The sequence below is a fragment of the Neoarius graeffei genome, chromosome 15 (genome assembly GCF_027579695.1).
Source record: "Neoarius graeffei isolate fNeoGra1 chromosome 15, fNeoGra1.pri, whole genome shotgun sequence".
NCBI classification, from domain to species: domain Eukaryota; kingdom Metazoa; phylum Chordata; class Actinopteri; order Siluriformes; family Ariidae; genus Neoarius; species Neoarius graeffei.
Window position 1 is genome coordinate 53,805,530 of NC_083583.1, and position 18,701 is coordinate 53,824,230.

The following is an 18,701-nucleotide window of genomic DNA, read 5'->3' on the forward strand; positions in this document are numbered from 1 at the left end:
CAAGTTATAGACATTTAGAAGTCTTTGCAATAAACTTTAATTTTATAGACATTGTGTGGAAGCTGTTCTGACATTATAAATCTGAAAATGGAATTAAAAAAAAAAAAAAACAATTCCCCAGCCAGTATGGTGGCTGTTGTATAGAGCATTTCATATTCTCTTATATTCTCTTTGTACCTGCATTATGTATCAATAACCTTTGGCAAGAGTGCTTTCTGCTGGAGATGTGACAAATGTGACATTTAGTCAAGACTTACAGGAACCAATCCACAGCAATGAGGAGTGCTACGTCCTCGGTGGGCAGTCCTAAGGATGTCAGTACAATCAATGTAGTTACCAGACCAGCCTGAGGAATGCCTGCTGCTCCAATGCTGGAAGCAGTCGCTGTGATACTGGGAAATGACATTTTAACAGTAAGAAAATACAGCAGGAATGGGTCCTGAGAAGTAATGTATCAAGTATGAAACAGACACAAAATTCAAAAAAATATACACTGAACAGAATGAAATTAAGCATTATTGCTTTATAGTTTTGGACTTTTCTGGGGCTAAGCACTTTAACAAAAAATGGTATGGTTCCAATTTATAGCGCATTTTTATTGCTTTTGTTATTGCTACCTGATGGTAAGGATTTGTCCAAAGTTCAGGTCTATGTCATTAACTTGGGCTATGAAAATGGCAGCCACTGCTTCGTACATAGCTCCACCATCCATGTTTATGGTAGCTCCCACAGGCAATACAAGGCGCGTTACTCGTTTGTCGACATGATTGTTCTCTTCCAAGCAACGGAAGGTGACAGGAAGGGTGGCTGAACTACAAAAAAAAAAAAAGGGAAAAAAAACCCAACCAATACCTTCCACATTTAAAAGTCCAGGTAGAAAAACACAATTGGTAGACCATCTTTGCCAGCTAGTTATTACAGGTAGAAAGGACAGAGTGCATGAATGACTCAGACTAATGAAAAAATACATTTGTAAGAAAATAACAGTGATAAAATAGAAAATTTAAAATGTTTATTGATCAATTAATTCAGAAGCTAGATAATAACTTACTAGCTGGCAATGGTGGTCTACCAGCAGCCTGCGTTTTGGTAGCTGGTCATATCAAGATAGATTTTTGAGCAGGGATATTTCACTTTTATTAAATAAATAAAATCAAAACAAAAACCCCATTTCCTGAAAAGTTGGGATACTTTCCAAAGTGCAATAAAAACAAATCTGATTTGTTAATTCACATTAGCCTTTAATTTAACTGGCAGGAGTACAAGAAAATATTTTCAATAGTTTCTGTCCAAGCTAATTATATTTTGTAAATATAAACGAAATTAGAATTTTATGCCTGCAACACACTCAGAAAATGTTGGGACGGAGGCATTATTACCAATGTATTACATCATCTTTCCTTTTAATAACACTTTTTAATTGTATGGGATCTGAGGATACTAATTGTTGCAGTTTTGCAATTGGAATTTTTGTCCATTCTTGCTTGAGACAAGATTTCAGCAGCTCAATAGTCTGTGGTCGCTGTTGTCTGATTCTCCTCTTCATGATGCATCATACATTCTCAATAGCAGACAGAGCTGGACTGGCAGCAAGCCAGTCAAAAACACATGCACTCGGTGTCTACAAAGCTATGCTGTTGTAGCCCATGCAGAATGAGGCCTGGCATTGTTCTGCTGAAATAAGCATGGACACTCATGCACCCCATACAATCACAAATGCTGGCTTTTGCACCTTTCTCTGATACCCTTTGGCACAGAGAACTTGACATCTGATTAGCATGATGGTTGCTCAGGCAGTGCCACCTGAGGGCTCAAAGGTCATGCACATTCAACAGTGGTTTCTGACTTTATCCTTTATACACCGAGATGTCTCTGAACTCCCTGAACCTTTTCACAATATTATGTACTGTAGATTTTGAAAGACCTAAATCCTCTAATCTTGCGGTGAGAAATGTTCCTTTTGAATTGACTAACAAATCTCTCATGAATTTTGGCACAAAGGGGTGAGCCACAACCCATCCTTGCTTGCAAAGACTGAGCGTTTAGTGCATGCTCCTTTTATATCCAATCACGATACCCTCACCTGTTACCAATTAACCTGATTAGTGTTACTTGAATATCCTATCAACTTTGTCTTCTTCTGCTTCTGTCCCAACTTTTGAGTGTGTTGCAGGCATCCAATTCTAACTCTGCTCACTCTAGGACCCAAATTGTTTTAGCGAAAAGTGCTAAAGACTCAAATTTTTCTTTAGCAATTTCGCTTAGCAAGAAATGCTAAAAGAACAATTTTCTTTTTAGCAAAGTAAATTTTTTTTAGCAAGATGTTATACTTCTAAATGTTTCTTGCACTGACATAATATTGAAAAATGAATTATTGTAGTTTGTTGGTGTTTCAATAGTGTTTGCAAGCTTGTTTCCTGCCTTTGTCTTTCCATGTTCTTGATTTATGTTCATAGCATGCTTATTTATTCTTGAATCCTCTTATTTTGATCATTTCATCAACTGTATATGTAATGAAATTGTGTGTTTAATTTAACCCGCTTAAACTGGTTTACGGAGTCCATATTTTTCATTATCATTATATCTAACATTTAATTTCTCAAGTGAAACACTTGCAGTCAAAACTTTGAACCATGTGCGTCAAAACGCTCTGAAAACAAGGTACACTTGGTCGATATATCCTGGTTCATCTGTGAGTTCTTCCCAAAGTTCTGTCAGGGTTTATATTATGTAGAAAATACGTCTTTAGAATGGTTATATCGTGTTTTTATCCCTAACTGAGAAAGCTAACAGAATATTCTAATATGTTCTCACTTTTTAGATAAGTTTTTGTCATACGTAAAGTCGGATAATTTATTTTAAACAAACCTCGCTATAACCTTGCTCACTAATGAGTGAGAATTGCCGACATTATCAGCGCAACTCGGAAATTGATCATTTTATATGTAAGGTCCGATGCTATTGGAAGACGTAATTTGCGGTCAACCAATAAGAAGCTTCGAAACTCGGGGGCGTTGGTTATAAATCAAAACATCGAAGATGGACACGAAAGGCAGGGCCTGAATTTCATTTTTCAGAATGGGGGGGGGGGGGGGGGGGGGGGGGGAATTCCCCCCTCAGTGACTCAAATGGGGGGGGATTTACACAGTTTGTGGGGAACGCTACTTGTGGGCTTAAATAGCTTAGGTCTTACCTTCTGCCACTACTCAGATTGAAGATCTCTACAGTATGTAACCTTTTGCCACCATTTGAGGTATCCTTTTTAGTAGACTTTTCATTTTGATATCTCCAAATTTGGATAGCATTGTCAGACAAAGGGTGGATAAATGCAAGTATCATTCCCACCAGCCGTCTAAGATATGGACTGTCCAGTTTCGGGTGGAGGGTAGAAAACCACCACAAAATGAAAGATCCTTTACAGCATGACATTGCTGACTGACTGTATTATGCCATCAAACACCAATAGCCTTTTTCTAGCAGTGCGAGTAAAGCTCTAAGAAGAGTTTGGAAGGTTGTGTGCCTTTTAGTTAAGCTAATTTTACAACCTCCTTAGTGTTGCTTTACACAGCTGCTTCTTCCTCATCTTCATGCACTATTCTTTAAGTGTCACTGCTTTGTTTAATTATAAAAAAAAAAAAGTCTGTTCTTAATAGCACTCAATGAATTTATTGACACAACAAGTCTAACTTAAAATCTAACTTAAACCAGTCTGCTGACTTTTCAGGATTCTCTTAACTATGTTTGTGTTATTTGTCTCTTCTTTTAGTGGCCATCTCTTTAATCAGTGACCTTTGCTTTTTCCTTTTATAACATTTTATATCATCTTTTTTTTTATCAACTTTTATATCATTTTTCTATTCTCATGTCTGATCTGATCATCCCTGTCCTCTGTTTAATGTCTACAATTAAAATAAGAAAACACTATCAAACTGTCCTCAACACTGAATGAATTTACAAACTTTGTTTCAGTCCACATATAGAACGTTAACATGACAAGTCTTTGTTGACTTTTCAGGATTCACTTATACCATATAGCCCTGTCTCCTGTCTCATATGCCATCTTTAATTTAAAAAAAAAAAAAAAAATCAAAATTGTTCAACACTGAACAATTCATCTTTGCTGAGTGCAGGATTCTTGTACATATGTAGTCTTTCCTACTCTTTCTCCTAGTGGTCATCCCTTTTGTCAGCATCAGTGTCCTTTGCTTTTCCTTGTAAATACTTTTTTCTTATAGCCATGCTCTGATCTAATCCCCTTCGCAACGTTAACGTTAGTGGTCTCGTCCTGTGTATTCTCAGCAGTATTCTCAACGGTATCACTCACACTGCTATTACCACCATCGGATTCAGGAGTTTTCCTCTTAGCAGGGGAAACTTCTGCCACTGCACTTGTACGTTTTAGCCAGCGGTCCATGTGTTTTACAGCGAAAGTCCGAGAGAGGAAGAGTGCGCGCGCTGTATCTGTCTGTGTGTGTGTGTGTGTGTGTGTGTGTGTGTGTGTGTGTGTGTGTGTGTGTGTGAGAGAGAGAGAGACTGTCTGTGTCTGCTGTTTTTTTTTTTTTCCTGAGTAGGCTACGGGGGGAGATAAGAGGGGGGTCAGTCAGTAAAAGGAGGGTTCAATTCAAGTAACCTTGAGAACAGAAGGTAGTCGCGCATTCACACTGATCCATTATTAGATTGACGTTGTCAGGCAATGCAGTAATCTGTGCGGGAATCTCCCGCATTAGAATCGTTAAAGGTGCGGGAATTTTAAAAAAATATGCGCGATACCTGCAATCCCGCGCCCAAATTCAGGCCCTGAAAGGTACTGCTTATCTTGAGAAATCGCAATTGTTTGATGGATTTTGCTTAAACTTTAAATGACTTTCGCATAAAATGCGAATACAGATTATTTTCTTTGCGAAGTTTTATTCCAATTTGCGAAATTTGTGGACGTGCGAGCGGCTAGCGTGAGCCCAACTAACTTTGTTTATATTTACAAAATACAAGTGAACTATTGAAAATCATCTTTGTACTTTGTCAGCTAAATAAAAGGTTCACGTGAATTAAAATCACAGATTTTTTGTTTTTATTGCATTTTGGAAAATATCCCAGCTTTTCTAGAAATGGAGTTTGTCCACTCACCAGCCACTTTATTAGGTACACCTACAGTTTTATGCAGTTATCTAATCAGCTAGTCCCTTGACAGCAGCACAATGCATAAAATCATGCAGATACAAATCAAGAGTTTCAATTAATGTTCATTTCAAACATCAGAATGGGAAAAATTGTGATCTCTGTGACTTTCGCTGTGGCATGGGTGTTGGCACCAGATGGACTGGTATTTCTGAAATTGCTGATCTCCTGGGCTTTTCACACAGTCTCTAGAGTTTATGCAGAATGGTGCAAAAAAAAAAAATCAAGTGGGTGGAAACAAACATCTTGTTGATCGAGGTCAGAGGAAAATGGCCAGATTGATTTGTGCTGCCAGGAAGGATATAGTAACTCATCACCAGTGATGGGAATAACGGCGTTAGAAATAAACAGCGTTACTTTTTTTAGTAACGAGTAATCTAACTAATTACTTTTTACATCGTTATAACGCCGTTCCCGTTACTTACAATAAAATGCTCTGCGTTACTTTATTAAAGCTGTTCTCATCTGGCACGCTGCTTGTTCAGCCTTTCTTTACTCTGCTTTAGTGTGGGGCGGGGAGACACGAGACAACAGCACAGTAAGCCAATCAGAGTAGATTTGGACAACATACGTAGGTAGGCCACGCCTACTGCACTACTGCGCGCTCTTTCAATTGGAAGACACAGCGACGGTGAGCGGTCAGCCCAGCACTGCGCTTTCACATTGGAAATACAGCCATTACTTTTCATTACTTGAAATAAAAGGCAAGAGTGTCTACGTGCAATGCACATTATGTCGAGGAACAAAGCGTTTGTCCTCGTCAGTGGCCAGTAATTAGTAACAATTTTAATAACTACAAAAATATATTACATTTGATAGATGTCATCTCACATTGTCCCACAAAAATATTAATATAGTGTAGATAACATTACTAATTGGTTCTGTTAAGTGTCCATTTCAGTCATTAAACACATTTAACATTCACTTTTATTATGATTACACTAATTGAATTTGATTTTTTTTGAGGGGGAACAAAATGTAATGGAATAATTACTTTCCCTGGTAATTAGTTACTTTTATGACAAAGTAACTCCGTTACTAACTCAGTTACTTTTTGGGAAAAGTAACTAGTAACCATAACTAATTACCTTTTGAAAGTAACGTGCCCAACACTGATTATCACTCTTTACAACTGTGGTGAGCAGAAAAGCATCTCAGCATGCAACAGCAGAAGACCACACTGGGTTCCACTCCTCCTAGCTGAGAACAGGAATCTTAGAATCAAGAACAAGTTCCTATTAAAGTGGCTAGTGAGTGTCTATTATAGTATTTCTCTATTATGTCCTTTCTTAAACTCCAAACAATAATATACCATTTTCTCTGTAACTATAGAGCTCTAGTGCATGGTTAAGATCATTTTACTACCTTGAGGATGTTCCAAAGGCCATAATTAAAGCCTGGAGCAGACCAGAGATGAAGGTATAGGGGTTTTTCCGTGTACTCAAATAGAAAATTAGAGGCAGAGCAATGAGGCTGTGGATGAGCAGACCAGCGATGACACACAACATGTAAATTCCCAGCTGTCTTCCAACTTGTAATAGGTCTTTCATTTCAACAATCTTTCCAGCAATTAGAAAGAGGATACCGACTGGAGCATACCTGAGAGAGAATATGTGAAGATAATGTGTGCATTCAGACTTTATCCCCCTTTAACACCTCTGATTTACCACATTAAATCAGGGAACTGATGAAAAAGCCAATGATTACAAGAAGATCTACTAGAACCAGAGTTGAAGAAAGATGGAATAGACAAAACTGATCCAAACAGAATCAGTTAATAATAGAACATAGACCCATACTCACCACATAATGATTGCTACCAAGCGCATTATGGCATCATTGAGGCAGTTGAAGAAGTCCTTTAGTGGCTGGCCCTGCTGCTTCATTTTCCCAATCACAAAGCCAAAGAACATGGAGAACACCACTAGACCCAGCGCATTCACTCCATTAGAGGAGCCAGAGACTGGAATAATCTCCACTTGCTCCTGGACGGTCTGCACGACTGTGCTGTAATTTCCCATTTGACTGGACTCAGTGGCATTAATAAGACCACTTCCATTCACCATAACAGTGATGTTCTTTGTCAAAACTGTTTTCATGTAAAGTGTTTTGTACTAGGAGAGATAAATAAGGATCAAGTTTTAAAGTAAAGGCAAACTAGATGCTTGTAGAGAAGCATCATACAGTATACTGTATGTAATATAGAAGCACCATTTATATACCTGTTTAAAGCAGGCTTCCACCAAATTAGAAGGGAACATATTTCTACAAGAAATAAAAAAAAAAAAAAATGCTTGCATAATGTCACAATAGATTTTCAAATATACCAAATACAAGCATGTCTCTCTTTACCTAAGTAGATCAAGAAATGCATCAGCAGCTGTCACTGACTCAGCACTGCTACTATTAGACATCGGAGTGTCTCTTTTGACTTTTCCAGGTCTTATGATGGACACCATGACAATACCAATAAACACAGCAATCAAAGTAGTCACAATATAGTAAACGGTAGCCCGCACTCCCATCTTTCCCGTGGCTTTACTGTCCAAATATGAAACACCTGGTAAAATTAAAAAGAAAAATTTCACAGATTTATTGTAATATAACCGGAGCAACAGAAAGTGAACCAAGCTGGTCTAAATTACAAGCCGCTTCCGAGAATGAATATACAACGCCCTCCACAATTATTGGCACCCTTGGTTAAGATGTGTTAAAAGCTTGAAAATAAATTCAGATTTTTATTGCAGAAGCATCATCTCACTGAAAGTTGTAGAAAAATGTAACCCTTAAGTGAATTAAAAAAAAATCCCTAAGAAAATTACATTTAAAAAAAATAATTTCACCTGTTCCATAATTGGCACCGATGACAATTCCTAGAAAATAAATGTAACTGAAGCGTTTGTCATTTCTATTGTAGTTTATAAAGTTGATCAGAGTATCTAGGAACCTTTAATTAGTAATTCAATACATCCTGTTTCCCTGGGGTATAAATATGATGTGACACAGAGGCCTAATTTCTCTTTTCCACTCTTCAACATGGGAAAGACAAGAGAACACACCATTCAAGTAAGGCAGATGTGTGTCGACCTTCATAAGTCAGGCAATGGCTACAAGAAAATAGCCACTCGCCTACACCTGCCCATATCTACAGTCAGAGGAATCAAGAAGTTTAAAACAACTGGAACAGTGGCAAACAAGCCTGGATGAGGATGCAAGTTTATCTTGCCACCACGCACAGTGAGGAAGCTGGTAATAGAAGTTCTCCAAAGCTCACTGTTAGAGAATTGCATCAAAGAGTAGCATCTTGGGGTTACAAAGTTTCGATGACAACCATCAGGCGCTATCTACATGCCAACAAGCTGTTTGGGAGGCATGCACGGAAAAAGCCTTTTCTCACTTACAAGCATAAACATGAACGTCTGGAGTTCGCCAAGCGGTACTGGGACTGTGTGCTTTGGTCAAATGAGACCAAGATAGAGCTTTTTGGCACTAAACGCTAATACATCACAAAAGAGTATGCGGAAAAGCACCTCATGCCCACTGTGAAGTATGGGGGAGGATCGGAGATGCTGTGGGCCTGTTTCTCTTCCAAAGGCCCCGGGAACCTTGTTAGGGTGCATGGCATCATGAACACTCTGAAATACCAGGACATTTTAAATCAATATCTGGTGGCCTCTGCCCGAAAGCTGAAGATAGGTCGTCACTGGGTCTTTCAGCAAAATAATGACCCTAAACATGTGGCCAAATCTACACAAAAAATGGTTCACCAGAAACAAAATCAAGCTCCTCCCATGGCCATCTCAGTCCCCAGACCTCAACCCAATTGAAAACCTATGGGGTGAGCTGAAGGAGGACCCAGGACTCTGGACGATTTAGAGAGATTGTGCAAAGAGGAATGGTCAAATATCCCTCTCTCTGTATTCTCCCATCTTGTGAAATGTTATAGGAGAATATTAAGTGCTGTCTTGTTGGCAAAAGGGAGCTGTACGAAGTATTAACATCAGGGGTGCCAATAATTGTGGCACAGATGATTTCATGTAAAAGAATTATTTCTTAATGTGGGATTCTTTTCCCCACTGAATAAATGCACTTGAATTAAAGGTTGGATTTTTCTCTTTTTTGCATTATCCTCCTATATTTTAAAAAACAAATTTATTAGAAGCCTAAGAACAGATCTTAACGAGGGGTGCCAATAATTGTGGAGGACACTGTATATACATACACACACACGAAACATTCACTACTATATAGCAAAAATATATGGACACCTTACCAGTCATACCCATGTGTGCTTTTTGAACATCCCATTCCAGATTTAGTCCCCCTTTGTTGTTATAATAACCTCCACTCTTCTGGGAAGGCTTTCCACTAGATTTTGGAGCATGGTGGTAGGGATGTGTGCATTTAGTCACAAGAGCATGAGTGAAGTTGGGCATGCAGGCAGCATTGTAGCTCATCCCAAAGGTGTTCAGTGGGTTGAGGTCATGGCTATGTGTAGGCCACTTCAGTTCAACAACCCCAACCTTGGCAAATCATGTCTTCATGAAGCTCACTTTGTGCACAGGAGCATTGTCATACTGGAACAAGTTCAGGTTCCTTCGTTACAGTGACAGAAATTCTTAAAGCTACAGCATACAAAGATATTCTAGACAATTGTGCGCTTCCAACTTTGGAGCAACAGTTTGGGGAAGAACCATATATGGATGTGATGGTCATGTGTCCACATACTTTTGGCCATATCGTGTAGCCATGATTCCACAAAAAAAAAAGTGGCCCATCATACACATTTTGACTTGACTTTGTCCACGTACCTGTAACAAGACTTGATACTATGAGTGGAAGGACCATCATTTGTAGCATCCTCATCAGTAACTCTCCAGGGAAGGATAAATACTTTATTTCTCTCAGTGATAAGTTTTGAGGTCGCACAGCAAATCCCAAAATGATTCCTGAACAACAAAAGTGTAAGTCTTAACATGAAATTCAACTTCAAGCTGTAACTTTATATTTATTGCTCAGTGACTTCCTACAACACTAGAAGAAACACATACCATTTGTATTAGTGCTTTAATTTCAAAAATGAGCATCTAAGTAATATTCAGAGAAGCCTGAAAATATTAGATACTCTAATAATAGGGAAGCCTAAAGGTTAAAGAAGCAGCTTTTAGACCAAAAAGTTGCTGGTTTAATTTCCTGGCCCAGCAAGAAAACATGGGGGGAGTGAACGAACAGCACTTTCCGCTCCCTCTACATCCCTGGCTGAAGTGCCCGTGAGCAATGCACCTAACCCCTCAACTGCTCCCTGGGCATTGCTGCCCACTGCTCTGGGTGTGTTTTTTCACTGCTTCAGATGGGTTAAATGCAGAGAAAGAATTGTGCTCTACTACTCTAGACTGTGCTCTAATATGCACGTGATGAATAAAGGCTTAAAATTTACAAAGAAAAAAAAAATTGTTTTGGTAAACATTACCTCCTACAACTGCTCCCACAGTGAAGAGCACATACGAGTTGCGATGCAGAAACTCCTTGATGGCTTTTCGGTTGATGGAACACATCCTGACCTTGGTTCCAGACACTTGTTTCTGCATAGTGCAACCAGTCCTCCTCAGGGTGACTGGGTTTCTCAGAGTCATCATCCAGTAAGAGGCTGTTGCTGTTTGGAGGTTTCTCATTTACAATTAATTCAAAGACTTGGTTCTAAGATAATTAAGATATTGCTGTTACTTGCCATCTATGAATGATTAGAACTGTAACTTGCAGAAGAGTTCAAGGCAGAGCTTATGGCTGGTAGTACATGGTTACATTCATGTGCTGATAAAGATGAAACAGTCTGCCATCTCCCCTGGCCTGACCATCAGAAGGTCCATTCTCCCTCCCCTTGACCGCATGCTAAGCAATACTAAGTAAAGGTTGTCCTTTAGCAGTGACAAAGAACAATAAGTAGCAAACCCAAACTATGCAGCAAGTATGTAACGCAATACAAATAGGATGCACACACTTCGACCTTCAAAGCACTGAATGGTCTCGCGCGCACAGTACCTGAGCGAACTTCTGGTCCTTCATGACCCACCACGCCTACTTGGATCAAAAGGTGCAGGCTATCTGCTGGTACCCCGTATAGTGAAGGCTACATCAGGGGGCAGAGCCTTTTCTTACAAAGCCCCACAGTTATGGAACAGCCTTTCCAAGTAGTGTTTGGGAATCAGACACAGTCTCAGCATTTAAGTCTAGGCTGAAAACTTCCGTTTAGTCAAGCCTTTCGTTAATGATGCTCATGAGGTAAAGGTGTAGATCTGGAGGGTCCTCAGACATAGTGCGTTTTGGTAAACTGGGATGTATGGATGCTGTCAGTCCCCCACTCATTTGCTCACTTGAGTTTGTTGACTGTGTAGTGGCTGGCTGCTTTATGTCCCAGGGCTCCCTCATGCCTGTGTTACCTTCTGGCTCTCCCCTTTTAGTTATGCTGTCATAGCTAGTTTTGCCGGAGTCCCTGCTTGTACTCCGCTCAAAATGCATACTGTACCTATTTATTCAGGTGACATTGGGCATACCCAACAACCTGTGTTTTCTCTCTCTTCTCCCCCCCCCTCCAATCTGTCCCTCTGAGTTATATGTCAATCCTGGGATCGAGGTGCTGACCTCTTCTGCTCCTCCAACCTGCCTGATCCATCCTGATGCCCTGTGTCTGGCTGGAGTCTCATCGCGTCGCTCCTGTGGAGGAGGACGGCCCCATATGGACAGTTGAAAGTCACACTTGGAAGACACTCTGGACACTTGCAGGAATGCTTTTGTGGCTGAGGACTACAGTTGACTTGCTAACTTTAGGACTGCAGTTGTCATGAACAGTTTTGCACTCAAGTTTCCATCAATGAAGAGTTTATAACATCAACGAAACTGACTTCATGTTAAAACTGTTATAGTCATGTCTGTTGTCGTCATCCAGGTGAGGATTGGTTCCCTTTTGGGTCTGGTTCCTCTCGAGTTTTCTTCCTTGTGGCATTTGGGGGAGTTTTTCCTTGCCACAGTCACCACGGGCTTGCTCATTGGGGATAGATTAGGGATAAAATTGGCTCATGTCTTGGGTCATTCAGATTCTGTAAAGCTGCTTTGGGACAATGTCTATTGTTAAAAGCGCGATACAAACAAACTTGACACCATCTATACAGAAGGTTCACAGGGGATCTTGAGATTAAAAAGCTGTGCATTGGGACCGAGAGCCCACAGGATGCAACAAGTCGTCCAATGAGCAAAAGGTTTTAATTCTATGAAAATAAAAACTTTTTTTTTTAATAAACAAACCAATACTTTCAGGTTTAGGCAACACCAATTTTGCACTCCACTGGACTCTATTTATAATGGGCATTATGGGACTCTGCACTATTATGCAATTTTACACCTACTATGTATGGCTGGGTTGCTCCAATGGAATTTCGTTGTTATTTATGACAATTAAAAAAAGTGATTGAATTTCGGATTTAAATATGAAAACGGATATAAATGCTGATATTTGGAGTCCTAAACGGATACATATAGTGGCAATGTGTGACTTGACAGTGTCAACTCTCCACAGCAGTAAATCCCCCCCCCCCCCCCCCCATCTTACCACTCCAAATACATTTTAGTATGTATGTAATAGTAACTACTACATCGGCATCCTGACAGAGTACTTGTTTAAATAGGTTATAAATACACAGGTGATTATAGAAAGTCGCATGTGCTGATTGGTTGAGAAATTCGGACCATTTCTCGATAATCACCTCGAGCGACTTGGCAAAATGGTGGCCAATTGCTTTGCCACCGTGAGTGAGGAAGAATTACAAAATGTTATGAAAGAAAATGCTGTTCCTAAAAGCACTAAAAAGATGCTACAAAAAGTTTAGTCTAAAACTATTCAAAGCTAAGGTGGAATTGTGATTTATTTTTTCCCCCCCATTTCAAAACAAAAGTATTTTATGAGAGTTGACATAGATAAGTGACAAGTCTGAGAGTGCCTCTTTTTTTGCATTTACAGGCCACTTTTGAAGTTTGAAATAAATGACTGTTTAATGCAAAATTTATTTTTTTTAAATAAAAATCACCTGTGTATTTATACTAAAACAATTCTTCGCCTCAGGCTCGGTGAACCTTGGTGAATAATAACCTCGACTTAGTCTCAGATGACAACAGTGGTGGGACTGCTCATTGGAGGAGATGAGTCTGCCTACAAAATAGGAGGTTCAGAGGCCGACAGACTGGCGTGCTGAAAACAACTTCACTCTGAATGTCAAAAAGACCAAGGAGCTGATAACTGATTTCAGAAGACATCAGGATGTTCACCTGCCACTGAACATAAATGGATAGGTGGAGGAGAGAGTCTCTAGTTTCAGGTTCCTGGTCCCCCCATATCTTATTCTTTTTGTAAATACTTAACTTATCTAGAAGTTCTCCATTTTCCAGTCTGTTTATCCTGTAATGATGCTGCTGGAATTTTAATTTCCCTGAGGGAACCCTTCCAAAGGGAACCCTTCCAAAGGGATCAATAAAAGTTCTATCTATTCTAATCTACACATATCAGAGGACCTTACATGGACATACAACACACTACCTCATTAATTAATAAATAGGGACCATTTCCTGATAACTCTCAGGAACATCAACCCAGTAAGGTCGAGGGTCTAGGGGCCACCAGAGGCCCTCAGAAGGTCTGCAGTTTTTAAATGCCCAGAGATGCATTTTGAGCCGTCAGAGACATGTTGTAAATGAAATCTCTCAAAGAAAATTACCATTCGCCCCTTCATCAAATCCCAGTGTGCATTGCATGCTGGGAACTTCCGGTGGCTCAGCTCACGTTGCTGATAAAATGGTACAAAAATAAATATTGGGCTATAAAATCATTTTCTATGTTCACATATCGAATGTAAGCGGACATGTAATGTTATTAGATTACCTTTATTTGTATGGTATAGTTACTGGTTCCATGGTATTTTTTGTCAGCGCAGAAGCTAATCGGTCATTACTATCACATTGCCTTTGGCTCTGACTGACTCTACTGCATTCTGTGGTGCACACTATTATAATCTCACTGTACTACCAGATGTCCAGTGAAAGAGAAATCCTATGACGTAGATTGTATATTAAACATTTGATGCTTAGCCGAGGCCGAGCAACAAATCACCTTAGCCGCTAGTTGCTTGTACATTTGAGACCAATTTAATGCCTTTTACCTCTTCTGCTTTCCAGTGCAACCAGGAACATTCTACACTGATCCCAGTGGTCCAGGGTGGTGAATAAAATTTGGAAAGTAATTACCGATGATTCATTTCATGAATTGAAGAGATCTCATCCATTTGTATGGGTGTAAAGCAGACTGGAATTCAGAAATTTATTCTTGGATACTACTACACCTGTCACCCCACTGACATCAGATGTTTATCAGTCTGCTGGTCTGACATAGAAATGTTCAAAGAAATTTCATCACCGACACTGACTAAACAGACACGGGTGAAAGCTATACTGTCAGTCAGTGGAGTCTGCAGAATGCAGTGGCAGTACAGTCAGTCAGGGCCAAAGACAATGTGATAATACATGAAAGAATGACTGATTAAAAGCTTCTGTTCTGACAAAAAAAAAAAAAAAAAAAAAAAAAAAAAAAAAAACCACGGAACTAGACAAATAAAGGCAATCTAATAACCTCACATTTCAGCTTACATCCAATATTTGAACATGGAAAATTATTTTATAGCCTAATATTTGTACTGTTATCAGCAACATGAGCCACTGGAAGTTCCCAGTGTGCAATGCATGCTGAGATTTGGTAAAGTTTGGTGAAGCTGGTATTAGTCACTGAAAATGATATTGTCAGAGTTGCAGGTATATGCGTAGAACGTAATTACAAGTAATATATGGTCATATTTATGAAAGTCACATTGTCATATAATGCATTACCACATGACACTACAGTGTAGTACACTGACCACAAAACACCTATATAGTAACTAATCTGACCTGCTGCTCAGGACATTCAATGTACATACAAGACAGTGAATATAGAGGTTTTCGACCCACGTGACCGTTGCCATGTCAACAAGTAGCCGGCGCCATTTTGACGGTCACAAATATGGCGACTACCGGTAGCGATACACTGTTGATCATGACGAAGTCTCATTGTCGAGTATTTTATCCGGCCTAGATGACGCGAGTAAGAAGCGATATCACCAGAAAATCAATGATGCTGGTGTACGTGATCCGTACACGTTACCAGGCTATCTTTTTCTGGCTTTGCAGCGCGGGTGATCTTCCTGACCTGCAGTCAGGTGTGTGGGAAATACCAGGGAAAAAACATAAAAGAAAAAGGAGCGAGATGCAGAAAACACCTTCACTATCCAGCGACGCAGGGCATTTACAGGGCGAGCAGAGGGAGAGGTATTTGCAAAAATTGAGGTTAGCAGGCTTAGAGAACGACATTTACCTGCTTCCACCAGGATTGTTCACTGACGTACGGAAGTACACGAAGCCCTCGTCTTTACCTGACTTCGGCCCACATGATCTGTATACCTATGTCGTTAAAAACCAGGCTGGGTAACATGCCTACATCAGCGGGTCATCCCTGGAGCCGGTGGTCGGCATCTTATTACAGCTAAGGTTTGTTCACATTTTCATTTACTTTCGGTCCTCAGGATAAACAAAATGTTATTAAATGTCATTGAAATAACTTCTTAGTCTGTTGAGACATGGCCCGTTATAAATTTGCTGTTACCAGGCAATGACCAAGAACTGTATTATTAGGGTCGGTGTCTGTTGTAGCAGTGTACTAGCAGCTAGCTGTTAGCACTAGCTAATGTCAACATCATCATAGCTGGTATGTTACTGTAGCAATGTTTACGTTCAGTCATTTAGATGACTGTTAAAACCTTTCAGTCTCAAGTTTTTCCTTTATTGTATTTACTAGTTTACTGAGCTAGCGCGCTCGCTCCCTCCCAGCCTGCCCGAGCTAGCGCACTCGCTCCCTCCCAGCCTGCCCGAGCTAGCACGCTCGCTCCCTCCCAGCCTGCCCGAGCTAGCGCGCTCACTCCCTCCCAGCCTGCCCGAGCTAGCGCGCTCGCTTCCAGCCTACCCGAGCACGCTAGCTCAGTAAACTAGTAAATACAGTAAAGGAAAAACTTGAGACTGAAAGGTTTTAACAGTCATCCAAATGACTGAACGTAAACATTGCTACAGTAACATACTAGCTACTGTTGTTGACATTAGCTAGCTTGACCTTCAAAATGGCGGACACCGGGGCGTCACGTCACCTGTGACGTCACGTCGAAAACCTCTATACCCAGATAAAATGAGGTATGTAAGTGGCCACTTAAGACAGAGCTTAATACCGAGATAACTATAAACAAAGACTGCAAGAGCTGCATGTCTAGAATACAAAGTCAGTAACTGCAACCTGAGCTCATGAGTCTAATAGACTGAGATAATGATATAATGATTATGTGAGTTGTATGTGAACAAGTCTTAGTTTCCAAGACCCAGGGGATTTCGAGCACATTATCTTCAGAGCCGTTACAAAAATCATCTCTCACAGACCTATCTAGCCGTTGTCATAAAAATCAAAGTGAGGCTCAGCCCAAATTGTGTGTGTACACCATGTCCATACACAGGGTATAGTAAGTACAGGGATACCCTGTTAATGACTCTGAGCAATAGCCTGACAGCTGAACCGTGCATGTACGCAGTAAGCCTGCTGCAGCAGTTGGCTTGTGAACATGCGTGTTAACAATACCATAAACATCAAAGGATGGCGCATACCCTTTACATGTAGTCTACAGTGCAGTCCGGGAATACAGCATGTTATGTCGAAGTTCCGGCACCCTGTTAAAATCCAACAGGACTCAGCCAGCTCGCTTTTCACTGCATTCAGGACATGAGCCAAGCTAGGACCTACTATTAAATATAAATTAATACCATAAACTCTTCAGCTCAATCTTGCATAATGATTTGTTTAATTTTTTAACCTTATTAATTAAATTTAAAAAAAAAAAAAGATGGTAGGCATATCTCGGTATCTGCAATACAATTTATTATTATTTTTTTGGACAGGAGGGCTCCATGCCAGCCAACAGCTGCTGATGTCCTTCTACTGCTGCACCATTGAGTGTGTCCTCACACACACAATCTTGATATGGTAACAGCTCTGCAGCAAAAGGTTACAGATCAATCAAAGCCCGTACCACAAAATTCAAAAACCGTTTCTCTCTCAAATCTGGCACCATACTGAACTCTGCTCTGAAGTCACACAAACTATAATCAAGGTCAATCTACTGACATTTTGTGCAATATTATGGTTATTCATTTATACACGCCTTTCCAAGTGCAATATCCTTCACAAGAGCTTATTTTCACTTTCCTCAAGCATATTTTGAGTTATGTAAACGTCCATGTATTCGTAAATCTTTCATGTTTTTAAATTTTGTCTATATCTCATCTGTGAATTTGTAAACCCATATATTTGTACATTTGTAAATCTCGTGCTTTATATAGCCAATATAAATTTGTAAACACTTATGTCTACTTGAATCGTTCATGTAAATCTGTAATCTTTTATGTATATATCTGAGGACTGTTTTGTAAGGGGTGGTGTAGTGGTTAGCACCATCACCTCACACCAAGAAGGTTCTGGGTTCGAGCTCAGTGGCCAATGGGGGGCCTCTCTGTGCAGAGTTTATGTTCTCCCCGTGTTAACAAAATGGGATCTGCAAAAATACTGAGAAAGTGGGTAGAAAGTGGAACAAAAAGATTTGACACAGATTAAACATCAGTTCATTTGTTTACAAACAGAATTACTTCATTTATGTAAGCACAGACAGACATCGATATATTTATATAAAAGATTTTGTACAAGTCTATGTAAGAATTTTTTTAATAAACTGTTTTGTTAATACCACATACAGATTTTTTTTTTTTAAAATAAAAATCATCTGGATGTTGATAACTCTGGACAAAAGGTGTCAATAGTTGTGGAACGGTGTCACGTGATCTGATATGCTAAGTAATTGGGAATCAACTTTTTTTTCCCGGTGGATGTCCGAGTAATTATTCACGCACAATTTATGCATTGAAAGTCTTTTCTACTTTTGCAATAGCCAACAGATGGTTAAGGTGTTGATAATTGTAGCTGCTGTAGAGGTCTGCGCGGGTCAGATTTTTCAGTCCTGCTCCCGCCCGCATTGTGCAGTCCCACTCCCGCCCGCAAAGAATTATGATTTTTAGTCCCACTCCCGCCCGCGACCACAAAGAATTATGATTTTCAGTCCCGCTCCTGCCATATTTTGTCCCGCTCCCGCCCGCAAATCCCGCATGATGCAGACGTTCGCATTATTTCTCAGGAAAGTTCTTGTCTTGACACAGCGTGATGGTGCCCCGCCCCCTACTTTGAGTGGATTTGAGCATAAATATCTACAGCTCACGTTTGTTATTATTTACCTTGTTTCTGAATTCAGCATGTAGTGTCTCTAATACTACTACTACTACTACTACTACTAATAATAATAATAATAATA

At 39.9% G+C, this 18,701-nt stretch overlaps 1 protein-coding gene across 5 annotated transcripts in view; it reads right to left on the reverse strand.

Moving 5' to 3' along the window:
• Positions 1-18,701, reverse strand: part of LOC132899604 (excitatory amino acid transporter 1-like) — a 36,564-nt gene that overhangs the window by 9,465 nt on the left and 8,398 nt on the right. For 2 of the 5 annotated variants that reach the window (XM_060941634.1, XM_060941633.1), the window contains 8 exons: positions 10,646-10,828; positions 9,987-10,124; positions 7,528-7,735; positions 7,398-7,440; positions 6,979-7,289; positions 6,541-6,774; positions 618-812; positions 258-392 (listed from right to left, as the gene is read on the reverse strand). In XM_060941634.1, the coding sequence (XP_060797617.1) occupies positions 258-392; positions 618-812; positions 6,541-6,774; positions 6,979-7,289; positions 7,398-7,440; positions 7,528-7,735; positions 9,987-10,124; positions 10,646-10,811 (1,430 nt within the window). In that variant the 5' untranslated portion in view covers positions 10,812-10,828. Of the gene's footprint in view, positions 1-257; positions 393-617; positions 813-6,540; positions 6,775-6,978; positions 7,290-7,397; positions 7,441-7,527; positions 7,736-9,986; positions 10,125-10,645; positions 12,760-17,800; positions 17,906-18,701 lie in introns of those variants that run through there. The other 3 variants (XM_060941632.1, XM_060941635.1, XM_060941631.1) reach the window with 3 other exon arrangements.